The 19,248-nt window shown below is 40.5% G+C and overlaps 1 protein-coding gene across 2 annotated transcripts in view; it reads left to right on the top strand.

Moving 5' to 3' along the window:
• The window catches only part of LOC146648767 (uncharacterized), a 68,193-nt gene that overhangs the window by 30,716 nt on the left and 18,229 nt on the right, over positions 1-19,248 (top strand). For both annotated transcript variants that reach the window (XM_085388477.1, XM_085388476.1), the window contains exons 11-15: positions 1,014-1,189; positions 4,737-4,873; positions 9,308-9,455; positions 9,528-9,846; positions 11,484-11,606. In XM_085388477.1, the coding sequence (XP_085244603.1) occupies positions 1,014-1,189; positions 4,737-4,873; positions 9,308-9,455; positions 9,528-9,846; positions 11,484-11,606 (903 nt within the window). The remainder of the gene's footprint in view (positions 1-1,013; positions 1,190-4,736; positions 4,874-9,307; positions 9,456-9,527; positions 9,847-11,483; positions 11,607-19,248) is intronic.

Below are 19,248 nucleotides of genomic sequence, written 5' to 3'. Positions count from 1 at the left end.
TTCGGTTTCATCTGCATAGCAAATTAATGAAACTGTATGCTATGATTGATGATACTGCCTAAGGGAAGCATGTATAATGTAAACCGAATTGGTCCTAGCACGGAGCCCTGTGGAACATTAATACCTACAGAATCCTCTAATTGCTATAATAAAATATTATGGTCAACAGTTTGATACTGTTGACCATAAAGTGGGTGGGATTACACCAGGGAGCTATGTGGACTATGATGTTTACAGACGACACTGTGATCTGTAGTGAGATCAGAGAGCAGTGGAAGAGAGCCTGGAGAGGTGGAGGTAGGCTCTGAAGAGAACAGGAATGTAAGAAGCAAGATAGAATATAATGTATGTGTGAATACGAGGAAGACAGGTGTAACAATGAAGATGCAAGGAGTAGAGGTAGTCAAGGTTTAAATATCTGGAGGCAATCATCCAAAGCAACAGACACAAGAGAGCTGAAGAAGAGTGCAGTGTCACTGACGCTCACAGTGGTGTGAGTGTCAGTGATGATTTGTGACAGAAGGAAAGCAGCAAGACTGAAAGGGAAGGTTTATAGGATGGTAGTGAGACCTGCTGCGACTTGTGTTTTTTATGGTGGCAATAATTTACTGCCGCCTTAGGTTGGAGTAAAAGTTAGAGATGCGCAAAGGAGGGGTAAACAACATATTGTGCAAAGAATTCTGAGTATGCAGCTGAACGGCAGGAGGACAAGGAGAAGACCTCATGGATATAGTGAAGAAGGACATGCAGAGGGTAGGTGTCACAGTGGAGGATGCTTGTGATGGCTGGATAGTGAGATCGAGGTAAATTATCACTTGTTGTGATCCCTACAGAGAGCAGTCAGAAGGAGAAGATGATCTTATGCTGGGCCTTGCTGCAACACCTCAGTTCATCATTTGCCTTAAACAAGCTATTATAGATTAAGTGTTGTGTTGAAATGGCCATATTACCAATATTTGCTCTGAAAACCCCAAAACGTTTTCCTGATTTCTGACTTGCTGGATGTTTTTCAGCTATCAAACCAAGAGACTGTGAGTTCTACACTGCAGATGGCAGGCCACGAGCTAGTGGTGTTGATGTGTGATCGGCTGGCTCGATTTGAGGAGGCAGCATTCAGACAGAGAGCTGAATTGGAAGAGGAGAGGAGCCTCTACCTCGCTGAAGAGGAGAAAATACTCACACAGCTTAGGTAAGAAAATGAATTTAAGAATTCAAGAATTTTTTTAAAATACTAATCTTTTGAAGGAGTAGCCATGAACCACACTGTGCTGGTCTGTTATGACAGACCTGCTGTCAGAGGCCACAAGAAGATCATTCGTAACCTTCACTAATGCTGTTTCTGTGCTGTGATGAGCTCTGAAACCTGAGTTAACTTTTCAAATAAATTGTTCCTCTGCAGATGATCACTTAGCTGTTTCACAACTTTCTCTTTCAAGAATTTCTGAGATAAAGAGAAGGCTTGAAACTGACTTAAAATTAACTAAGACAGCTGGGTTTAACTAAGGGCTTTTAAAATGATCTAGTTTTTCCTCGATCATTGGCAAATAGTAATGTTCTAGTTTTACGAAGGCCTTTTAAAAATAAAGAAACAAGCAGTTTTTGCAGCCTATATGAAGACCCGTTAACATAGTGAGTCATCATTTCCTCTTCACCTTCTGAGTTAACTGCTGCAAGGCCTGCATCTGTGAGTTATGTGAGCTATTTGTGAGCCACAGTATCCAGTGGATAGGATCCACCTAGGGATGTAACGCTATTAATAACTAAGGACACCCCATGAATCAGTAGCTTGTAGAACCACATTTCACAGCATTAACTTGTAGAAATTTTCCCTTCTCTTTACAGCATTGTTTAAGTTTGGTCTGTGCTCAGCTGTTTGAATGGCCCGCCACAGCATTTCAGTCCGGTTGAGGTCTGCACTTTGGACCACTGCAGCACCTTGATTCTTTTCTTTTTCAGCCATTATTATAGATGATAAGCTCTTGTAGATTTCCATATTGTCTTGTTGATGACCAAGTTTGATCCAAGCTTTAGCTGTAAGATAGATGGCCTCACATTTGACTCTAGAATACTGAACAGGTGAACAGATGAGTTCATAGTGGACTTGGTAACGGCAAGATGCCCGAATTTTAATCCTTCCACCACCGTTCTGACGGTTGGTGTTAGGTGTTTGTGCTGCTATGCTGTATTAGGGTTTTTTTTCCAAACGTTATGCTGTGCATTATGGATAAACATCACTTTGGTGTCATATCTCTAAAGCAAATTGCTCTGGCAGTCTTGTGGTTTGTTCAGATGCCATTTTCAATCCTAAGCATCAATATCTTGGTGGTTTTAATCCAAACAAGTGAGGAGTGGATCTAATGCAGAAACTGAGATACATGACTTGCTTTATCATCATGCTGGACTATAACTGGGATAATCATTTACAAAATTAACATTATGTTCAATTGAAATTTATCTAATGCAGTTTTACAATGAAACTTGAAACTAGCAACTGAAACCATAAACTTATCAGCAAAATATTTGTTGAGGTCATAACTGCTGCTGAAGGTTCGATTTCCCATAGATTTCTTTTTGCAACCAAAGGAATCATCCCCTGATGTGACTCAACGTCACCGTTGGCCGACAGAGCCACCCCACTCCCAGTGAAAGCTTTTACTGCAACTCCAAAAGTCCTACCTTTGCTTGAGCCCATGGTAGCCCTTGTCCAACCTTGTTTAGATCTGTTCCCTTCCAGCTGTTATATAAACGAGTAGTTATGTGTAGTGTCTTTACATCAGACTTTAAGAGTTGCTGACCTAAATAGATGCTGATGTCAAGATTTCAGCTGTCCTCTTTCATTTAAAGTTAAAGCACTGACTGACCATGATTTAGTCCTTCCAACATTCACAGACATGGTCTGACATCATGACCCTTTATAGTGTAAAATGCAGCTGAAGTCAAATCATTGGTGGCATGCATGGCATGACATATCAACCTGTAGGCCTAATGTTAAAAAGCAATTGTTAAAAATAGAGGAGTGGGGTGGGAAGTGATTTGATTTGGTATGGCATGGTCGTCCAAACACATCATAATTCGTTCACATAATAACATGCTACACATTAACTTCTTTTTTCAACGTACTCTGCTAACATGGTTTGGCATTTATGAAGGTTCATGAGTAGGAGTTTCAGAATAACTGGGACACAGTTATGTTTCTCTATGCGAATTCAAACACACGTTTAACCAGATACCAACATATCAAGCCAGCCTACTCTCTTAAGCCCCAAGGTTCTTTCTGAGGTTCGTGCTCTTGGTATCTATAATAAAGCTAACACTTGGGAGATTCATCAGAGGTGGAAATATTAGAGGAGATGTTACTATGTCAAAGTAGCTGAGGCTGGAACATAGAACAAAAGGAATACTTTTTTCCTTGCCTAATTTATTTTGGAATTTTATTGCATATAACCATATTGAAAATATGCTTCAGTAGACAATAAACTCAGTAAACAGTCCCGATCAAAAGTTTAAGACCACTTGAAAAATGGCCAAAAATCATATTTTGCATGGTTGGATCTTAACAAGTTTCCAAGTAGAGCTTCAACATGCAACAAGAAGAAATGGGAGCAAAACATTTTTGAACATGCAGTTTATTGAAAACAGCACTTAAACTGAAACAGGCTGTTTTACAGCTGATCAAAAGGTTAGGATCACACGCCTTTAAAAGGCCAAATCTGTGGCAAAGATGTGGATTCATTGTCATTTTCTGTCAGGTAGTCACGCTGTCATGACGTTCTGATGACAAAGGCAACGTGAACGTGGTCGCGTTGTTGAACTGCATAAGCAGGGTTTCTCACAGCGCGTCATCGCTGCTGATGTGGGACGCAGTGAGACAGTCATTCCACCTGTGAGGATCTGCGCAGCCTTTAACCACAGCCATAAAGCTTTGGGTTAAGATAAACACGTTTGGTTTCTGTCACTGTCACATCTACACAACACTTGATGTAGAAAGGGACAGACTGACTGAAGGTCTCCAGGTCCCGTTGTTCAAAGATGGACCAGGCTGTTATATCAAAACAGTCCTGTAGTTGGAGGAGAGCACCATCTAGCCATGTTTTAATGACCCAGGTGCCTGGATGGGTCTGTTTGCTGCAGGGGATGTAGGCAGGGATGAAGACCAGTGAGAGGTGGTCAGATTATGTCAGGTGGGGGTGTTGTGTCACTCTGTAGACCTGCTTGATGTTGCTCACTTAGCTCTGGTTATTATATTATGTATATTTATGTGCATAGTGTCTATGCATTTATTGCTCCTACCCTTGAGGTTAGAGGCTAACTGCATATGTACTTTTATATTACTTGTAAGCTGTGCAATGAAATTGAAGTTCAATCTAGTCTAACCTTGCAGCACCCAAGCTTTTATACATACATCACTTCTGATGATGGCTTATGTGTGTTTATGTTGTCAGGCTGGTCTATCTAGTAAAGTGCTGGCAAGCTACAAGATACCATGTCAGAACATTCCAGTCACTTGAACATTTCATGTAGCAGACTTTTAGGTGCAGCAGTTTTCAAGTTATTCACAAAAAGAATTAACGGAATAATCACTGATTATTACGGCCACACACAGGACCAGTGACTGTGACTCCTTAAACCTGCTCTCTGCTGCCATCTTGTTTCTACAGCAGGCCGTCACACAGTTGACTCTGCTGCCTGTGACTGTTAATGCCATGTTTCTGTCTTCTGTGTTCTTTACTTTGCAGTGAACTGGAGGACTATGTGGACCATTTGCAAAGAAGCTCCATTACCGGTTCAAGCCAGCTGAGTGTAACTCTGAGAGATGTAGAGGAAGGAGCGATGAGCCTACGGGGGGTCGGGGAAACTCTGGCCATTCTCAAAGGTTAGTGGGTTTAGGGCAGGGGTCAGCGACCTGCAGTGCATGTGGCTCTTTCATCTTTATACTGCGGCTCTGCGTGGCGTGGGAAAATAAGTTATAAGTATTTAATTGAGGTGTACTTTATTTTTGTTAGTTCTTTTTTAAATTGTAGTTCAAATTGGAAGATTATTGTGATCGTGAAATATTAAAATTAAATTATATTTTATTTTAAACAAGCGTCACGCTTGCGGAAGCCGGAGAAAAGTAAGAAAAGAAAAATATCTGAAGAAACAGAATAATTAATGATACCTGGGCAGATTCATTCTGGCCTACAAGTATGCCTAATCTGTGGAGAGAGACTGGCTAACAATAAAAGCTTACATGTCGCAAGACATGTCCAAACTAAACACACGACCTTTGCTGATAAATATCCAGAGGGAGAAGAGAGGAAAAAAGCTGTTTCGGAACTGATGCGGAAGGATGAAATTGGCAAATTCAACTATACATGCAGATTTTGTGACCACTCAGGAAATAGTCAGGCATGGGAAGCCGCACCACCACAGGAAGAAATGATTGAGATGATACCACTAAAATGCCAGACACTGGAGAAGGACGTCTGTGAAGCTGTGCTTGATTGTTTAAGAGCTAAAGAAATGGAAACAACCCACCTAGTGTCAGTGGCTACTGATGGGGCGCCAAGTCTGATTGGTGTGCACGGGGGCTTCTTGGCATTGCTGCAGAAGTCACTGGATAGAAAGCTGCTGACATTTCACTGCATCCTGCACCAAGAGACATTGTGCACGCAAACCTTTCCTCCAGAATGCACAGAGGTCATGAATGTTGTCATTCAGATTAGCAATAAAATAATAGCAAAATGTTTAAATCACCGTCAGTTCCATTTGTTATTGGATGAGATGCAGAGCACGTACTCTGATCTCCTCATGTATAACAGAGTCCGGTGGCTGTCCAGAGGAGAGGTGCTGAAACGCTTTGGTGCACGTCTGGAAGAGGTGAAAACTTTCATGAGCAGCAAACTGCTCGCCTTTTCTGAACAGCCAGAGTGGCTGGAAAGGCTGCACTTGACGGTGGACATGATAGCAAACCTGAACAAGCTGAATACAACTCTTCAGGGCAGGCACATGCTGGAGGAGGTGTTAGGGCTTGAGCGCAAGCCGACAGTTTTAGTCAGAGATTTACAGAGAGGCACACTGTCTCACTTCCCCTCTTTAAGAGAGTTTAAACAAGGTCACAAGGTAATAAATGCAGAATATTTGCAGTCTGCAATCACCACGATGCAAGCATCGTTTTGGGAAACAATTCCAAGAGTTCGGAGAGGAAAAAACACATTATCACTCCCCTGACCATCGATCCCTCCCTCCCTGCATTTGCAGGTGTAAGTCAACCTGATCTGGAGCTGGCTGACATAGCTGACAAAGATATGTGGGTGTACGAATTCAAACGCTTGACAGAGGGTCGAGATGTTGCCCATCAGAAGGCCACTCTTGTTCAGGATCACAAATGGAGTGATGTTGACACCCTTTGAAGACCGGACAAACATGGAATGCCATCCCCGACACATAAACACGAAGAAATATGCATTTGGAGTCCGGTCGATCTTTGGATCCACGTATACATGTTCTCCACAAACACCGCTCACACCTCACAGACGACAGCTTACAGTCCTGCATAAAGATGAAAGTGACCTCGCACAGCCCTGCTTTGCAGACGCTGTGAGCAAATGTTCAGGAACATTAACCAGGTGAAATAAATATTTATGCTGATATTTTGCAGACATAAATTTTTAATTGTTTAGTGACATAGACCTTTTTTTCTATTATATTTTATAAATTCTGCTAATTTCTGGTCAAAGGCGATATAAAAATGACATTTTTGTGACATTTTTTGTGACATGAAATTTTTTGTTTGCTACATGGATGATTTAAGTTCAGCTTTTTAACTCATTTGAAAAACACCTTCAAGTCGACAAGTTTCGTTTTTGTTATTATTGATTTATCTTCAAAATGTGTTCATTACGTAAGTAAAATTTAACTTTCTCTGTAGCACCTCGTGGATTTCAAAAGCAACACACTTTTATACAAAGTGCAAAGATGAAAAAACAATATGCAGTGTTATCTTCATTTAAGATGTCAAAAAGTATTTGCGGCTCCCAGTATTTTCTTTTCCATGGAAACCGGGTCCAAATGAGCCATTTGGACCCGGGTGTTTGGGTGTTAAAGGTTGCCGACACCTGGTTTAGGGTGACTCAGTGAAAGGTTGAACCAATCATTTTATTGGCCAACATGTAATAGGTGCATTAGATCTGTATTTTGATATATGAATGGTTTGGTCATGTAATGTTCTAATAAATATTATAGTGATTTTAATAATTAATTAATTAAAAGCTCAAAAAATTCAATCAGTCACCTCTGGGAGTTATTGAAATAATGAAATAAATAATTAACCTGATATGTCATGTAGGGCTGCCACGATTAGTCGACTAGTCACGATTACGTCGACTATCAAAATCGTCGACGACTGATTTAATAGTCGACGCATCGTTTGAAGCTTTGTAAGATCCCAAAAGACGCAGGAATAATAGCAGGATTTAAGAGTGTAATAACGGATTGAAACAGAAGATGGCAGCACTGCATGTACAAGGATGCCAGCTGCCGTTAAACCCCGAAGAAGAAGAAGCTGTGTCCCAGAATTCATAGCGCGGCCCAGCTCAGTTTCCAACAATGGCGGCAGCTAGTTAGTTTTAATATTACTCTTATTATTCTTTCTGGGTCACAAAATAAACGTTTAACATATTTTCAGGCGGGAATGTAGCTGTGTAAACCTCAAATATCTGCTCAGTTTATCAAGACACCACATATTTTCAAAAGCGCTCCGACGTTTTCGGAGACATCTGTTACCCACTAGCTCGATAGCGAGCCGGGGGCTAGGCTCACTAGAGCCGTGAGAACACCGGACTCCCGGCAAATCGTTTTCAAACCCACCGCCGTCTTTCGCTACTCAGGTTAAACATATGAGTCACTTAGATAACTTAAAAATGTTATTGTTTGGCTTTTTTTTTTTTTTTTTTTTTAGTATTTTATTTGTTCCTGAGTAAATCTGTTTGGCTGAGATTAAAGTTATAGTTTTTACACAGCTGAATAAACGTCAAGCAGACAGCTGATTATCAGAAGTGTGAGATGCTGGAGAATCTACTCCGGTGTCCTGTTATATTTTAGATAGCAAGGAGTTTATTAAACTTCACTGAAACAAACTATCATCTTGTCTTTATTTTTAGTTAGCACATACCTTAACCTTTTAAGACCTACCATAGAACCAAGTCCGCCAGAGCTTATATTATATTTTTACATGCTGTGGAGCCATTTTTGGGAGCATTTCAAGTTGCTATACAGCAATACAACCATTATAGCCCAGATTTTAATAATATGTATTCATTAAGTGCATAGTAATTACATAAATTGCAAAAAAGTGCAATAAACTACAAAAAAATTGAAAATTGTTTTTGCTTTTTTAACATATATTTCTAGTTAGAGAAATTTAAGAGGCTTATCCCTCAAAACTGTAAATACAAAAAAGTTGCACAAAATAGTTTCCCACCACAGGAAATTTATTTTGAGTGTCTTCATAGTTTTATTTTTGAAATACACCAATTTTTATTCACTGCAGGAAAAACGAAAATAAATATTATACTGCAAATTTGCAAAAAAGCAGCATATGCATCAAAATAAACTATTTCCAGCAGTGCAATATGAGTCGTAAGCATCCCAGAAACGACACAGAAAGTCATAAAGTCAAACATAACTTTTAAAAAGACCAGCATAGGCCCTGAGGCCCTGATGGTAAAAAAGACTACATTTCCGCGAAAATGACGTCACTTCCGGTTTCGGGCAGGTAATGGCGGAAATGCAAAAGTTCGCGCTGACGTCTATTCCAACGTAGGAAGTGTTATGAACAGCTGATCGGATCGGCAAAGCGTGTTTCTGGAATATTATGTTTTTGTTGCTGCAAGTGCTTTTTATGCAGTTTTTGCAAAGCTTTATGTGGAAGGAAACCGTGACCTAGGACAAGCTGATGGCATAAGATGTAAGTACAACTCCTCCGGTTTCATATGCAAAAAAATTTTTTGCGCTAGCTTACATGGTTGCAGTGCTACCAGGATTTAAAAATAGTTACGCAAAACAGAGCGTGCCCGCTCCGATCGGCTCTAAAGGGTTAAACACTTAAAGCTGTAAGCTAATGATAGTTATATAAGAGCAGATGCTGCTGGTGCAATAAGCTGTACGTTTTACGTCCAATGGATGATGATCTGATTAATCGACTAATCGCAAAAATAATCGGTGACTAGTCGACTATCAAAATAATCGTTTGTGGCAGCCCTAATGTCATGTAGATTTTGGTAGTGTACTCAGAGTAAAGTTCCCTTCCTTGTTTGGTATCTTCCAGGTGAGTTTCCAGAGCTGCAGATGAAGATGCGCTTGGTGTTGAGGCAGGAGGTAGAGGCAATGCGTTTCCTGAAGGAGGCGCCTCTTAAGATGGACTCCATGTTAAAGAGGGTCAAAGCCCTGACTGACACCCTCAGCTCTCTCCGCAGGTACTCAGTATTTTCACTCAGAGTTAAAACTGCTCAAGAAAACGCTCTTGAAAATGCTCCTGTTTTCACCAGGTGTGTGTCAGAGTTGGTCCCATCACCCAGATCAGCCCAGTTAGAGCCGGTAGAAGCTGTTGAACTGGGCAACGGACCAGCAAAGACCCAGAGTCTTCAGAACTCCCCAAAACCCCAACCTCGGTCCTCAGTCAGGCTGCCTCAGCTCACTCCTTCTCTCTCTGGGAGCCAGGCTGAGACCAGGTTGGTGGGCTTGCCGTCTCTAATTGTGGCCCACGGAACGAAGAGCACACCACCTTCTGTGGTCCAGACCTCCCAACATTCCCCCGGTCTCCCTCTGAAACCCATCCCCGGACGGCACTCACCCACTGTGGCTAAGGTACCATATGGATAATAGTTCTTGGGCTGCATAACTGATCACTTTCATCTCTTCTTAAAGTCATTAAAGAACTCTTTAAGAGTTCTTTTTACTGATGGCATGAAGGTGGCTTTCATATGAATTGTATAATCTTGGGATTGATATTGTTATAGCACCTTGATCACAAACTAGGCCACCGTTGAAAAAAAACCAACATAAAATTCAATGAGATAGTAAGACGAGTAAAACACAGACATAAAATGATCTATATAACATATACAACATACCTCGCAGGCTGACCCATGCTTAGAGGCAGAAATGAGCACTTTACAGATACTTTTAAGAACATTTTAACTTCCGCTGACTTAAGTTGCCCTCTCCTGCTTCAACTTACCATGTTCATACTTCAACATGGGCGTGCGTGTCACTCAGGTGCTCCAGCGGAAACAACATGCAGTACAATAGTTCCTACATGAGAATTTCCAAAATAAATGACCTGATGACCAGTGTTGGTCAAGTTACTTGAAAAAAGTAATCAGTAACTAATTACCGATTACTTCCCCAAAAAAGTAATCCTGTTACTTTACTGATTACTTATTTTCAAAAGTAATTAATTACTTAGTTACTTAGTTACTTTTTAAAAACACGATTTACAACCTGAAGAGGTTGTAAATCGTGCCCAATTCTACAGCCCAATTCTACTTTTTCTGCATAATCCATCATACAAAATGTAATCAAATGGAAAAGTCTCTTTTTAAAACTTGTTTTATTAGTTTTAATCTTTTAACTTTATGCATCAAGCAAAAATTTAATTATCTGCAACATTCTCTGACTGGAAGAAATTTGTTTAACATTTAAACCTATTTTCTGCACATTCCAGCACAGAAAATAATTTTTTTTTGTGTGTTTACACTCACTCTTTCAAATAGATGCAAGTAAAACACAGCAGAAAATAAATAAAGTCAAAGACTCAGCGGTCCTGTTGCTCTATTTTCACCTGTAAAGCAGGAGTGGGGTGGGCGGAGGGTTACCCTGGTGCAGGTGTGCCGCGGTCAGTGGAAGAATCCGCGAGTTTCTCTGTGAGTTTCCCATTACGTCGTAGCTACTCGGAGCTTGCTTGGAAGTTTAGGGGGTTTTTTTGCTGTAAAAAGAAGTTTTCTTCCCACGCACAACGGACACTAATGTTTTTGTCACTTTTTATGGAATCAAACTCAAAGTAAGGTCAGTACTTCCACGCTTTAAACGCTGCACGCTCATACTCTCTCTGCACTCGATATATGATCCATTGTTGATCTGCACACAGCTGTTGTCACGAACGTCGCACTCGCTTACGTCACTGTCATGAGACATTCTCGCAAAAAATCATGGTTTTAGTGACGCAGTAACGCAGCGTTCCTACGGGAAAGTAACGGTAATCTAATTACTGTTTTTGCAATAGTAACCCCTTACTTTACTCGTTACCTGAAAAAAGTAATCAGATTACAGTAACGCGTTACAAGTAATGCGTTACTGCCCATCTCTGCTGATGACATTTAAAATATGCATAGTGTAAAACAAAATACATTAACTAGCGGTATGGCAGTAACAACTGTAAAGCAGCAAAATGTGAGCACCTTATTTTGTCTGTGGTGTGTAAGACATGTTGTCATGTTGTGAAGGTGCATCCTCGCAGCAGAGAGGGCAGTCCTGCCCTGCAGAGGAGAACAGGTCTTCAGGAGTCTGACGAACTGGACCAACTGGCACCAACACCAGCAGAACACACCCACAGTGAGCGGACCATGGTAAGACACAAAGACACACAGGTTAGAGGTCAACACTAAACTCTCATTCACTTATAGATAAACCTCTGGACAATAGGCTACAGAAATGTAAATGTCAACAATCTGTGTCACTTTGGCATCATTTATCATGTTATTGATTGAAAATGTTGCAGGAATCATTGTTGGCAGATCCCAAGGCTACTTGAGTTCTGTAAATTTAATAAAATCAAGAAATTAAAAATATATAAAGGTGGGTTTCATCAGTTTTCACTCACATGAATGCTTTTTGACTTTCTGCCAAAGATCTGGCAAAGTTGAACCAAGCTGGACATAAAAATTTGAGATCCCAACTCAGCTGTGCCATATCCCAGCTCTACCTCTCCGGCGTAAGTGCCCCGTCACCGGGGGCGCTGTAATGGCTGCCTGGTGAAGCTGGAAGTTTCTTTAAGGTGCTCTTGTACGCCCTTATCCAAAAAACACGGAGCGGTGCCTCGCTTCTCTATCTCTCTGCATTCACTGGAACCTGTCGATGACTGGCTGGTACCTGTCGCCAGTCTGGATGGGACGTTCCAGCCCCGAAAACCCTGCTCTGCTTGTCCCAGCTGGCTTGGAGTGAATTTGCAGAACCTGTGGCCTCTGTGTCGGGCTTCTAGGATGGCTAACAACGCAGATCCACCGCTTACTGTCAAGACTGGTCTGGTAAATGCTAGGTCCCTAGCAAACAAAACTTTTATTCTGAAGGCTCTCTTCATATCCCGAGGACTGGATTTTCTGTGCGTGTGTGAGACGTGGCTGAGCACTGTTAAATGTAGCATCTTCTCTGAACAACCTGCGATTGCTGCTATTTTAATTCACCGCAGATGTTGGGCTGCAATGATTTTTAAAGGTCATTTTAAATGTAAGCAGTTATCCACACCATTCAGCAGCTTTGAACTGGCTGTTTGAGCAGGGCTGCTCTCACACAGTGTTGTGCGCGGTGGTTTATCATTGTAGTGGCGAATTTCTGTCCCAAGCGATGAAAAAATAATTCTTCTACTTCTGACTCGTACATACAAACAAACGATGTCACAGTCAAAAAGCTCTTTGCTGCTACAGCGCACATTTCCATTGCCGTACTGGCTCATTCTAACCTGCTACCACACATGCGCCATCATTTTTATCTTTCCAGACAAAAATTAAACACGCGGCATATATTCTCTGATAACATCTTATATAAACCAAACATGTAACATAATAACTGAAATGGTACCAAAAATATTTTTCTATGCATTGGCTCTAACAATTGTCCTCCAGAATACAATAAAGACTTTGTGAATGACTTCTTAGCATGCCAAAATATGATTGTGTTCTTCTTGTTGGGGATTTTAATATTCACGTGTTGCCCTGATATGCCCATGGCAAAGGGCTTTTTAAACCTCAGCGATTTTGTTTTAATCTTGTGGAATGTGTGAACTGTCACACACATGAACGTGGAAACACACTTGATCTTGTTTTATCTCGTTTTTTCTGTTTTCAACGTAGAGATTTGTGATGCTGTGTTTTCTGACCATAGTATTGTTATTTTTGAAGTTCCTCTTGCCTGTAGCAGCGCTGCTGCTGTTGCGTTTTTAACTCCTCCACTGTTGAGCAGCTTTCAGCAGTTTTTAATCCAAACTGTAAAATCCTGGAGTTTTTATGCAGCCGGACTGAGGAACTGAGCTCATGGTTTTATTCCACCTGCCAGACTGCTTTGGACACTGTGGCTTCATTAAAAACCAGGCAGCCTAAAACTCAATCTGATCCCTGGCTGAATGACACAACCCAAGCTGTCCAACGCGTGTTTTATCTATTATTCCTAACTACATACTGTACAGCACTTTGGTCCTATGCTGGCTATTTCAAAGTGCTTTATAAATAATGTTGAATTGAATTTAATTGGATTTGCCTTCTTTTTTTTTTCTTCCATGTCTTTATTGAGTTTTAAACTTTATCTTTTACAGTAACATCACCATTAAAAATAAAAACAACAAATAAAAACAACAGAACTGAACAAAACATAAGAAAACAGACAACCGAGCTCAAGAATACAATTAAACAGACAAAAGAGGACAGACTCTTTAATTATGAGATAAAGTTAGCAATACTCAATTCAATTCAATTTTATTTATACAGCACCAAATCAAAACAACAGTTACAGCCGTCAGCTGCGTAGAAAAAGATCCTGGTGTAGAAAGAAATATTAAATAAATTCTAACAACAGCTTATCAAGCTTAAACGTGCTGCTGTTGTTCAGCCGCTGGTTTCCTCTTTCTGGTGCAAAGTGAGACAAAAACAAAGAAGAGAGAAAAGCCGATCAGCTGATCATTTATCAGTTTCATGATTGAAGTAGCAGCAGGAGAGGGAGAGAGAGAGGCAGTCGCTCCATATATCGGTTGTTAAACGTAACGTGGGAATGCTTTACAAACATTCAGAGATGAACTTACACACTTGTTTTACTTCTCTCTGGGATCACTTTGTCGGAGATGAAATGGTAGTGAGGCTACAAATGCTCAACCAGACCGCCGACAGGTCTCGCACGCCACAGCCGTTCTATCACGTGACGCATACTGCTCCGACGTGCTACGGTTATGAGCCGAGTTAGGCCATGTCGCAAGTTTTCTGAGGTGCTTTTTTGATATTTAATGGATCGGATTACATTTTTTATTTCTCTCCGATATCCGATTCAGTAATTTACGTCAGTATCAGACCGATACCGATACTTAATATCGGATCGGTCCATCTCTATCACAAACGCTGTCCATCTAATCTGACTGAGCTGGAGCTGTTTCAAAGAAGAATGGGCAAAGATTTCAGTCTGTAGATGTGCAAAGCTGGTAGAGACAGACCCTAAAAGACTGGCAGCTGGAACTGCAGCAAAAGCTGGTTCTACATAGTATTGACTCAGGGGGCTGAATAATTACGCACACCCCACTTTGCAGTTATTTATTTGGGAAAATGTTTGGAATCATGTATGATTTTCGTTCCACTTCTCACGTGTGCACCACTTTGTGTTGGTCTTTGTGGAATTCCAATAAAATAGATTCATGTTTGTGGCTGTAATGTGACAAAATGTGGGAAAGTTCAAGGGGGCCGAATATTTTTGCAAGCCACTGTATCATGTCATCTCAGATCACTCCCCTGTCACATTAACCTAAAACATCTAAAATGCAACTAGACCGCAGCAAATATGGAGGCTTAACCCTCTATTGTTACGCGAGAAGGATTTTCATGAATATTTAGAAACACAGATCTCTCCGTATTGATGGAAATGGCAACTCAGAAACTAAGCCTGCTACACTTTGGGAGCCTATTTAACCCTCCTCTCGTGTTAGGGTCGGCACCGACCCATTTTAAATTTCAAATGCATAAAAAAACCACATAGATTTGTTTATTGTATCAAGGCTTTTTGACTTTGTCAGGAACCTCTATTTCTACAAAATAAAACCAAAAAAAAATATTTTCACTAAATTATAAAATGCCCTAGTTAAAATTATGACCTTTGTGTTGTTAGGGTCAGTTTCGACCCAGGTATAATATTATGAGTATAAAGCAATAATTAAAGCCAAAACTGAAATCATAAGTGCACTGTCAGCTAAAACACTTACAGCAAGCACCTCTCCTAATCATATGAGCTTTAGGGGATTCTTATTTTGCATGTTTTTTGCAGTATACCTGCACAAAAACAAAACAAAATAAACACGGGCATGTGAGGTGAATTCACTATTTGAGTGGCCATTTGACTTCCAGAGTGCACATTTACAATTTGCAGCATACAAAAAATGAGAAGAAGATTCACAGTGAGCCAAGTTCAGGATCATATTTTTGGTGAAAATGAAGGAGAGGACACAGAGCAGCATAGCGATTCAGATGGGCAGGTTTCTAAGGAGGAAGACAATGTGGACTATCATCCAGAAGACACAGACACATCTGATCAGAGGTGGAGGTCGCTGGTGCTGAAGCTACTCCTGCTGAAAGATTCAAGTCCAAAAATGGTAAGATCTTTTGGAGCTCAGTACCTCATGATGTACATGGCAGGGCAGCTGCTGCAAATGTCATCAAAATGACCCCTGGAATCACAAGGTTTGCTCTGACCAAAGTCAGTGACATCAAGAGACGTTTTGAGATATTTATGCCATTGTTACTAGAAAGAATCATCATTACTATGATAAACCTTGAAGGGAAAAAAAAGTCCATGGCGACATGATGAGGAATACCTGGATGCTTTCATTGGTGTTCTTCTTGCTGGAGTGTACAGATGCTGCAATGAGGCCACTGATCGTCTATGGCAGGGGTGCCCAATCCCAGTCCTCGAGAGCTACTATCCTGCAGCTTTTAGATGCATCCCTACTCCAACACAGCTGAATCAAATGAATGGCTTGTTATCAGGCCTTTGCCAAACATGATGGCATGCTGAAGAGGTAATCAAACCATTTGATTCAGCTGTGTTGGAGTAGGGATGCATCTAAAAGCTGCAGGATAGTAGCTCTCGAGGACTGGGATTGGGCAGCCCTGGTCTATGGGATGCATCGACAGGCAGAAACATTTTCTGGGCAACGATGTCACTTCACACATTTGATATCATTTTGATTCAAGAGTCCTCAGATTTGACAACAGAGAGATCAGACCGAGGTCTGACAAGCTTGCTCCCATCAGGGATGTCTGGGAGAGATGGGTGCAGTTTCTTCCACTGATGTTCATCCCAGGGCCAGTGACAGTGGATGAACGTCTTGTCCACTTTTTGAGGAAAATGCCCCTTCCGGCAATATATACCCAGTAAGCCAGGGAAAAACGGCAGAAAAATCTGGGAAGCCTGTGATGCAAAAACCAACTATGCCTGGAATGTACAGATTTTCACAGTCAAAGCTGCGAGTGGCACTCCTGAGAAGAAACAATGAAAATGTGTGGTCCTCCATATGACCACTGGACTGCAGGATCAGCTGTGATATTTTATTTTATTTTATTTTTTACCAGATATGACCATGGACAAGAACTTCACAAAGGAAACTGAGGTGAAGCTGTATCATTGGGAAGTGATAAAAAGCCCACAATTACCCACGGCTATAACCAAAACAAAGGAGGAGTGGACTTTTTCTTTTTTTCAGTTTATATTAAAGGTCTACTGCTGAAAAAAACAACCTTTTTTTGTCTTTTCTTGATGTAAATGTCTATGGGTCGAAATTGACCCGTAACACCATAGATGTCATTTTAGTTATTAATCTTAAAATGAAAAAAATCAATAAAACAGATTTATTTAAGAGATGTGTCCTATACCCCTCAGTAATACTCAGGTAACACAGAAACCTTTTATTTATTAATATGATTCTCTTGAGGTTAATTTTACAATTTTTTTAAAATTGAAATCGAGGGGTACAGTGACAAAAAAAGACCCAGAGGCCCACGCCAAAAGTATTAAAACCAACATTTTCATGGATAAGGAAGCCTAACAAGGTAACCAAGAGATGAGAAACAAATTGGATGATAACTTATTGTTTTTAGTATATTTTATAGCTGATTTAATTCACGGGTCAAAACCGACCCGCTAACATAAGAGATGATAACAGAAAGCTAACACGAGAGGAAGGTTAAGCGATGCTATTATCTCTTTTGAATCAGCCAGAAGGAAGAGAAACCGGGCTAAGCTCCTGGACTTGGACAAACGAATTAAAGATTTGGATAAAGAGAAAGCCTAAACGCCATCCATCCTGCTACATAAGAGAATACTGTCTTTAAAATATGAATATAATAATCTACTCTCAGCAAAAATCAGTAAAATCTTTTTGTACACCAAGCAGATATACTTTGAGCTTTGAATTTAGTGAGATTTTGTGCCCATACCTGCATAAAACATTTGCTCAAACTCTAGTAGATAAAGTCTTCCCTCCCACCGTTACAGAGGCAATTATAACTGTTATTTGTAAAATAGGTAGGAATGCTGGTTCTTATCGTCCCATCTACTTGCTAAACCTGGATGGGAAAGTATTTTCTAAAGTACTTGCCAATAGATTAAGCCCCCTTTAGTACACCCAGATCAAACTGGATTTATACCCCAGAGAAATTCATCTTTTAATCTCAGGCTAATATTTAACATTACTTACTCCACTGCCAGACCTAAAGAAGAGTTGGCAGTTTTGGCAGTCGACGCTGAGAAGGCATTAGACCAGATCGAATGGCCCTATTTGTTCAAAATATTAGAAAGATTTAAATTGAGTAAGAAATGTATGTCGATGGTGGAGTTGCTTTATATCAGTCCTCATGCTCGCGTTCTTACCAGCCAGATTCTATCACCATCCTTTGGCTTATGCAGAGGGACAAAGCAGGGATGCCCTCTCCCCACTGATATTTGCCTTGGCAATAGAGCCCTTTGCTGAAAGCATACGCAAAGATCCAACTATTTTTGGTTGTAATACTGATACAACTACTAATAAAATCTCACTCTATGCAGATGATGTGTTATTATATATTTTTATATATCACCCAACCAGGAAAGACTATTCCTGCCATATTAGACAAAATTAAGTTCTTTGGGTCTTTGGATACAGGATAAATCTGAATAAAAGTCAACTAATGCCGATACATGTGAGCAACCCCTCATGGCTGCAAAACCTCCCATTCAGTATAGCTTATGCAAAGCTCACTTATCTGGGTATTCAGGTTACAAAAAGCAATCCCTCTCTATTAAAATCTAACTTCTCTCCCTTAATATCTGAGCTTCAGTCAAGTATACAGTTCTGGAATACGCTTCCTATATCACTCATTGGCAGAGTTAATGCTATAAAGATGATAGTTTTGCCCAAGTGGTTGCACTTATTTCCCAATCTCCCTGTGTTCCTTCCTAAAACATTTTTTAAAAACCTAAATTCACTCATCTTACCTTTTTAATGGGGCAATAAAACACACAGAATTGCTGGGAAACATCTTTGCAAGTCTAAAAAGCAGGGAGGGTTAGCGCTTCCGAATCTCCTGTTTTATTACTGGGCTTCGCATATAAAATTCATGACGTACTGGTTAGTTGACAACGGCAACCCCCTCACATGGTTGCAACTGGAGCTGGAAGCTTGTCAGCCTTACTGTATAGAAGCTATACTGCTGTCTCCCCTGCCCATTGATAAGTCTATATATGACGTATTCTTAAGCAGATTAAACTACACTTTGATTTGAAGTCTCTATCACCTATTACACCTATTGTAGGGAATCCATCTTTTAAACCGTCTATTCTAGACAATACATTTAGACTTTGGAAACAGGCCTTTGCACAATCAGCAATCTGATTTTTGGCTTCTCATTATGACAAGCTAGCTGGACAGCTGGGACTGGGGTTGTGGGCGTGTGGGAGGGTATTGTACCATGTTATGTTACGTTTTGTTATATTTTGTTATGCTATGTGGTGTTAATGTACAAAAACAGAGCAACTATCTCATGCTGTAAATTCCATTGTCATACAGACAATTGCTCAATAAATATATCCTGGAAAAAATTGCATATATCTGTTGCCATCAGCATGTTCAAAGTTTTAGAGGTTTCTACACATGTCAGGGATAATGTAGAGTTCCAACCCACCTGACCCGCCTCGCCTCATCCCGGGCTGTGTTATCCCTACTGTCATGATATCACAAGCACTGGCTTTTTTTCTGGGGTTGGGGGATAT

The sequence above is a fragment of the Rhamphochromis longiceps genome, linkage group LG18 (assembly GCF_057381845.1).
Source record: "Rhamphochromis longiceps isolate RC_006_pf linkage group LG18, R_longiceps_female_GT1.1, whole genome shotgun sequence".
Lineage (NCBI taxonomy): Eukaryota > Metazoa > Chordata > Actinopteri > Cichliformes > Cichlidae > Rhamphochromis > Rhamphochromis longiceps.
Note: the sequence above shows the minus strand (reverse complement) of the source record. Positions and strands in the feature narration are given on the sequence as shown.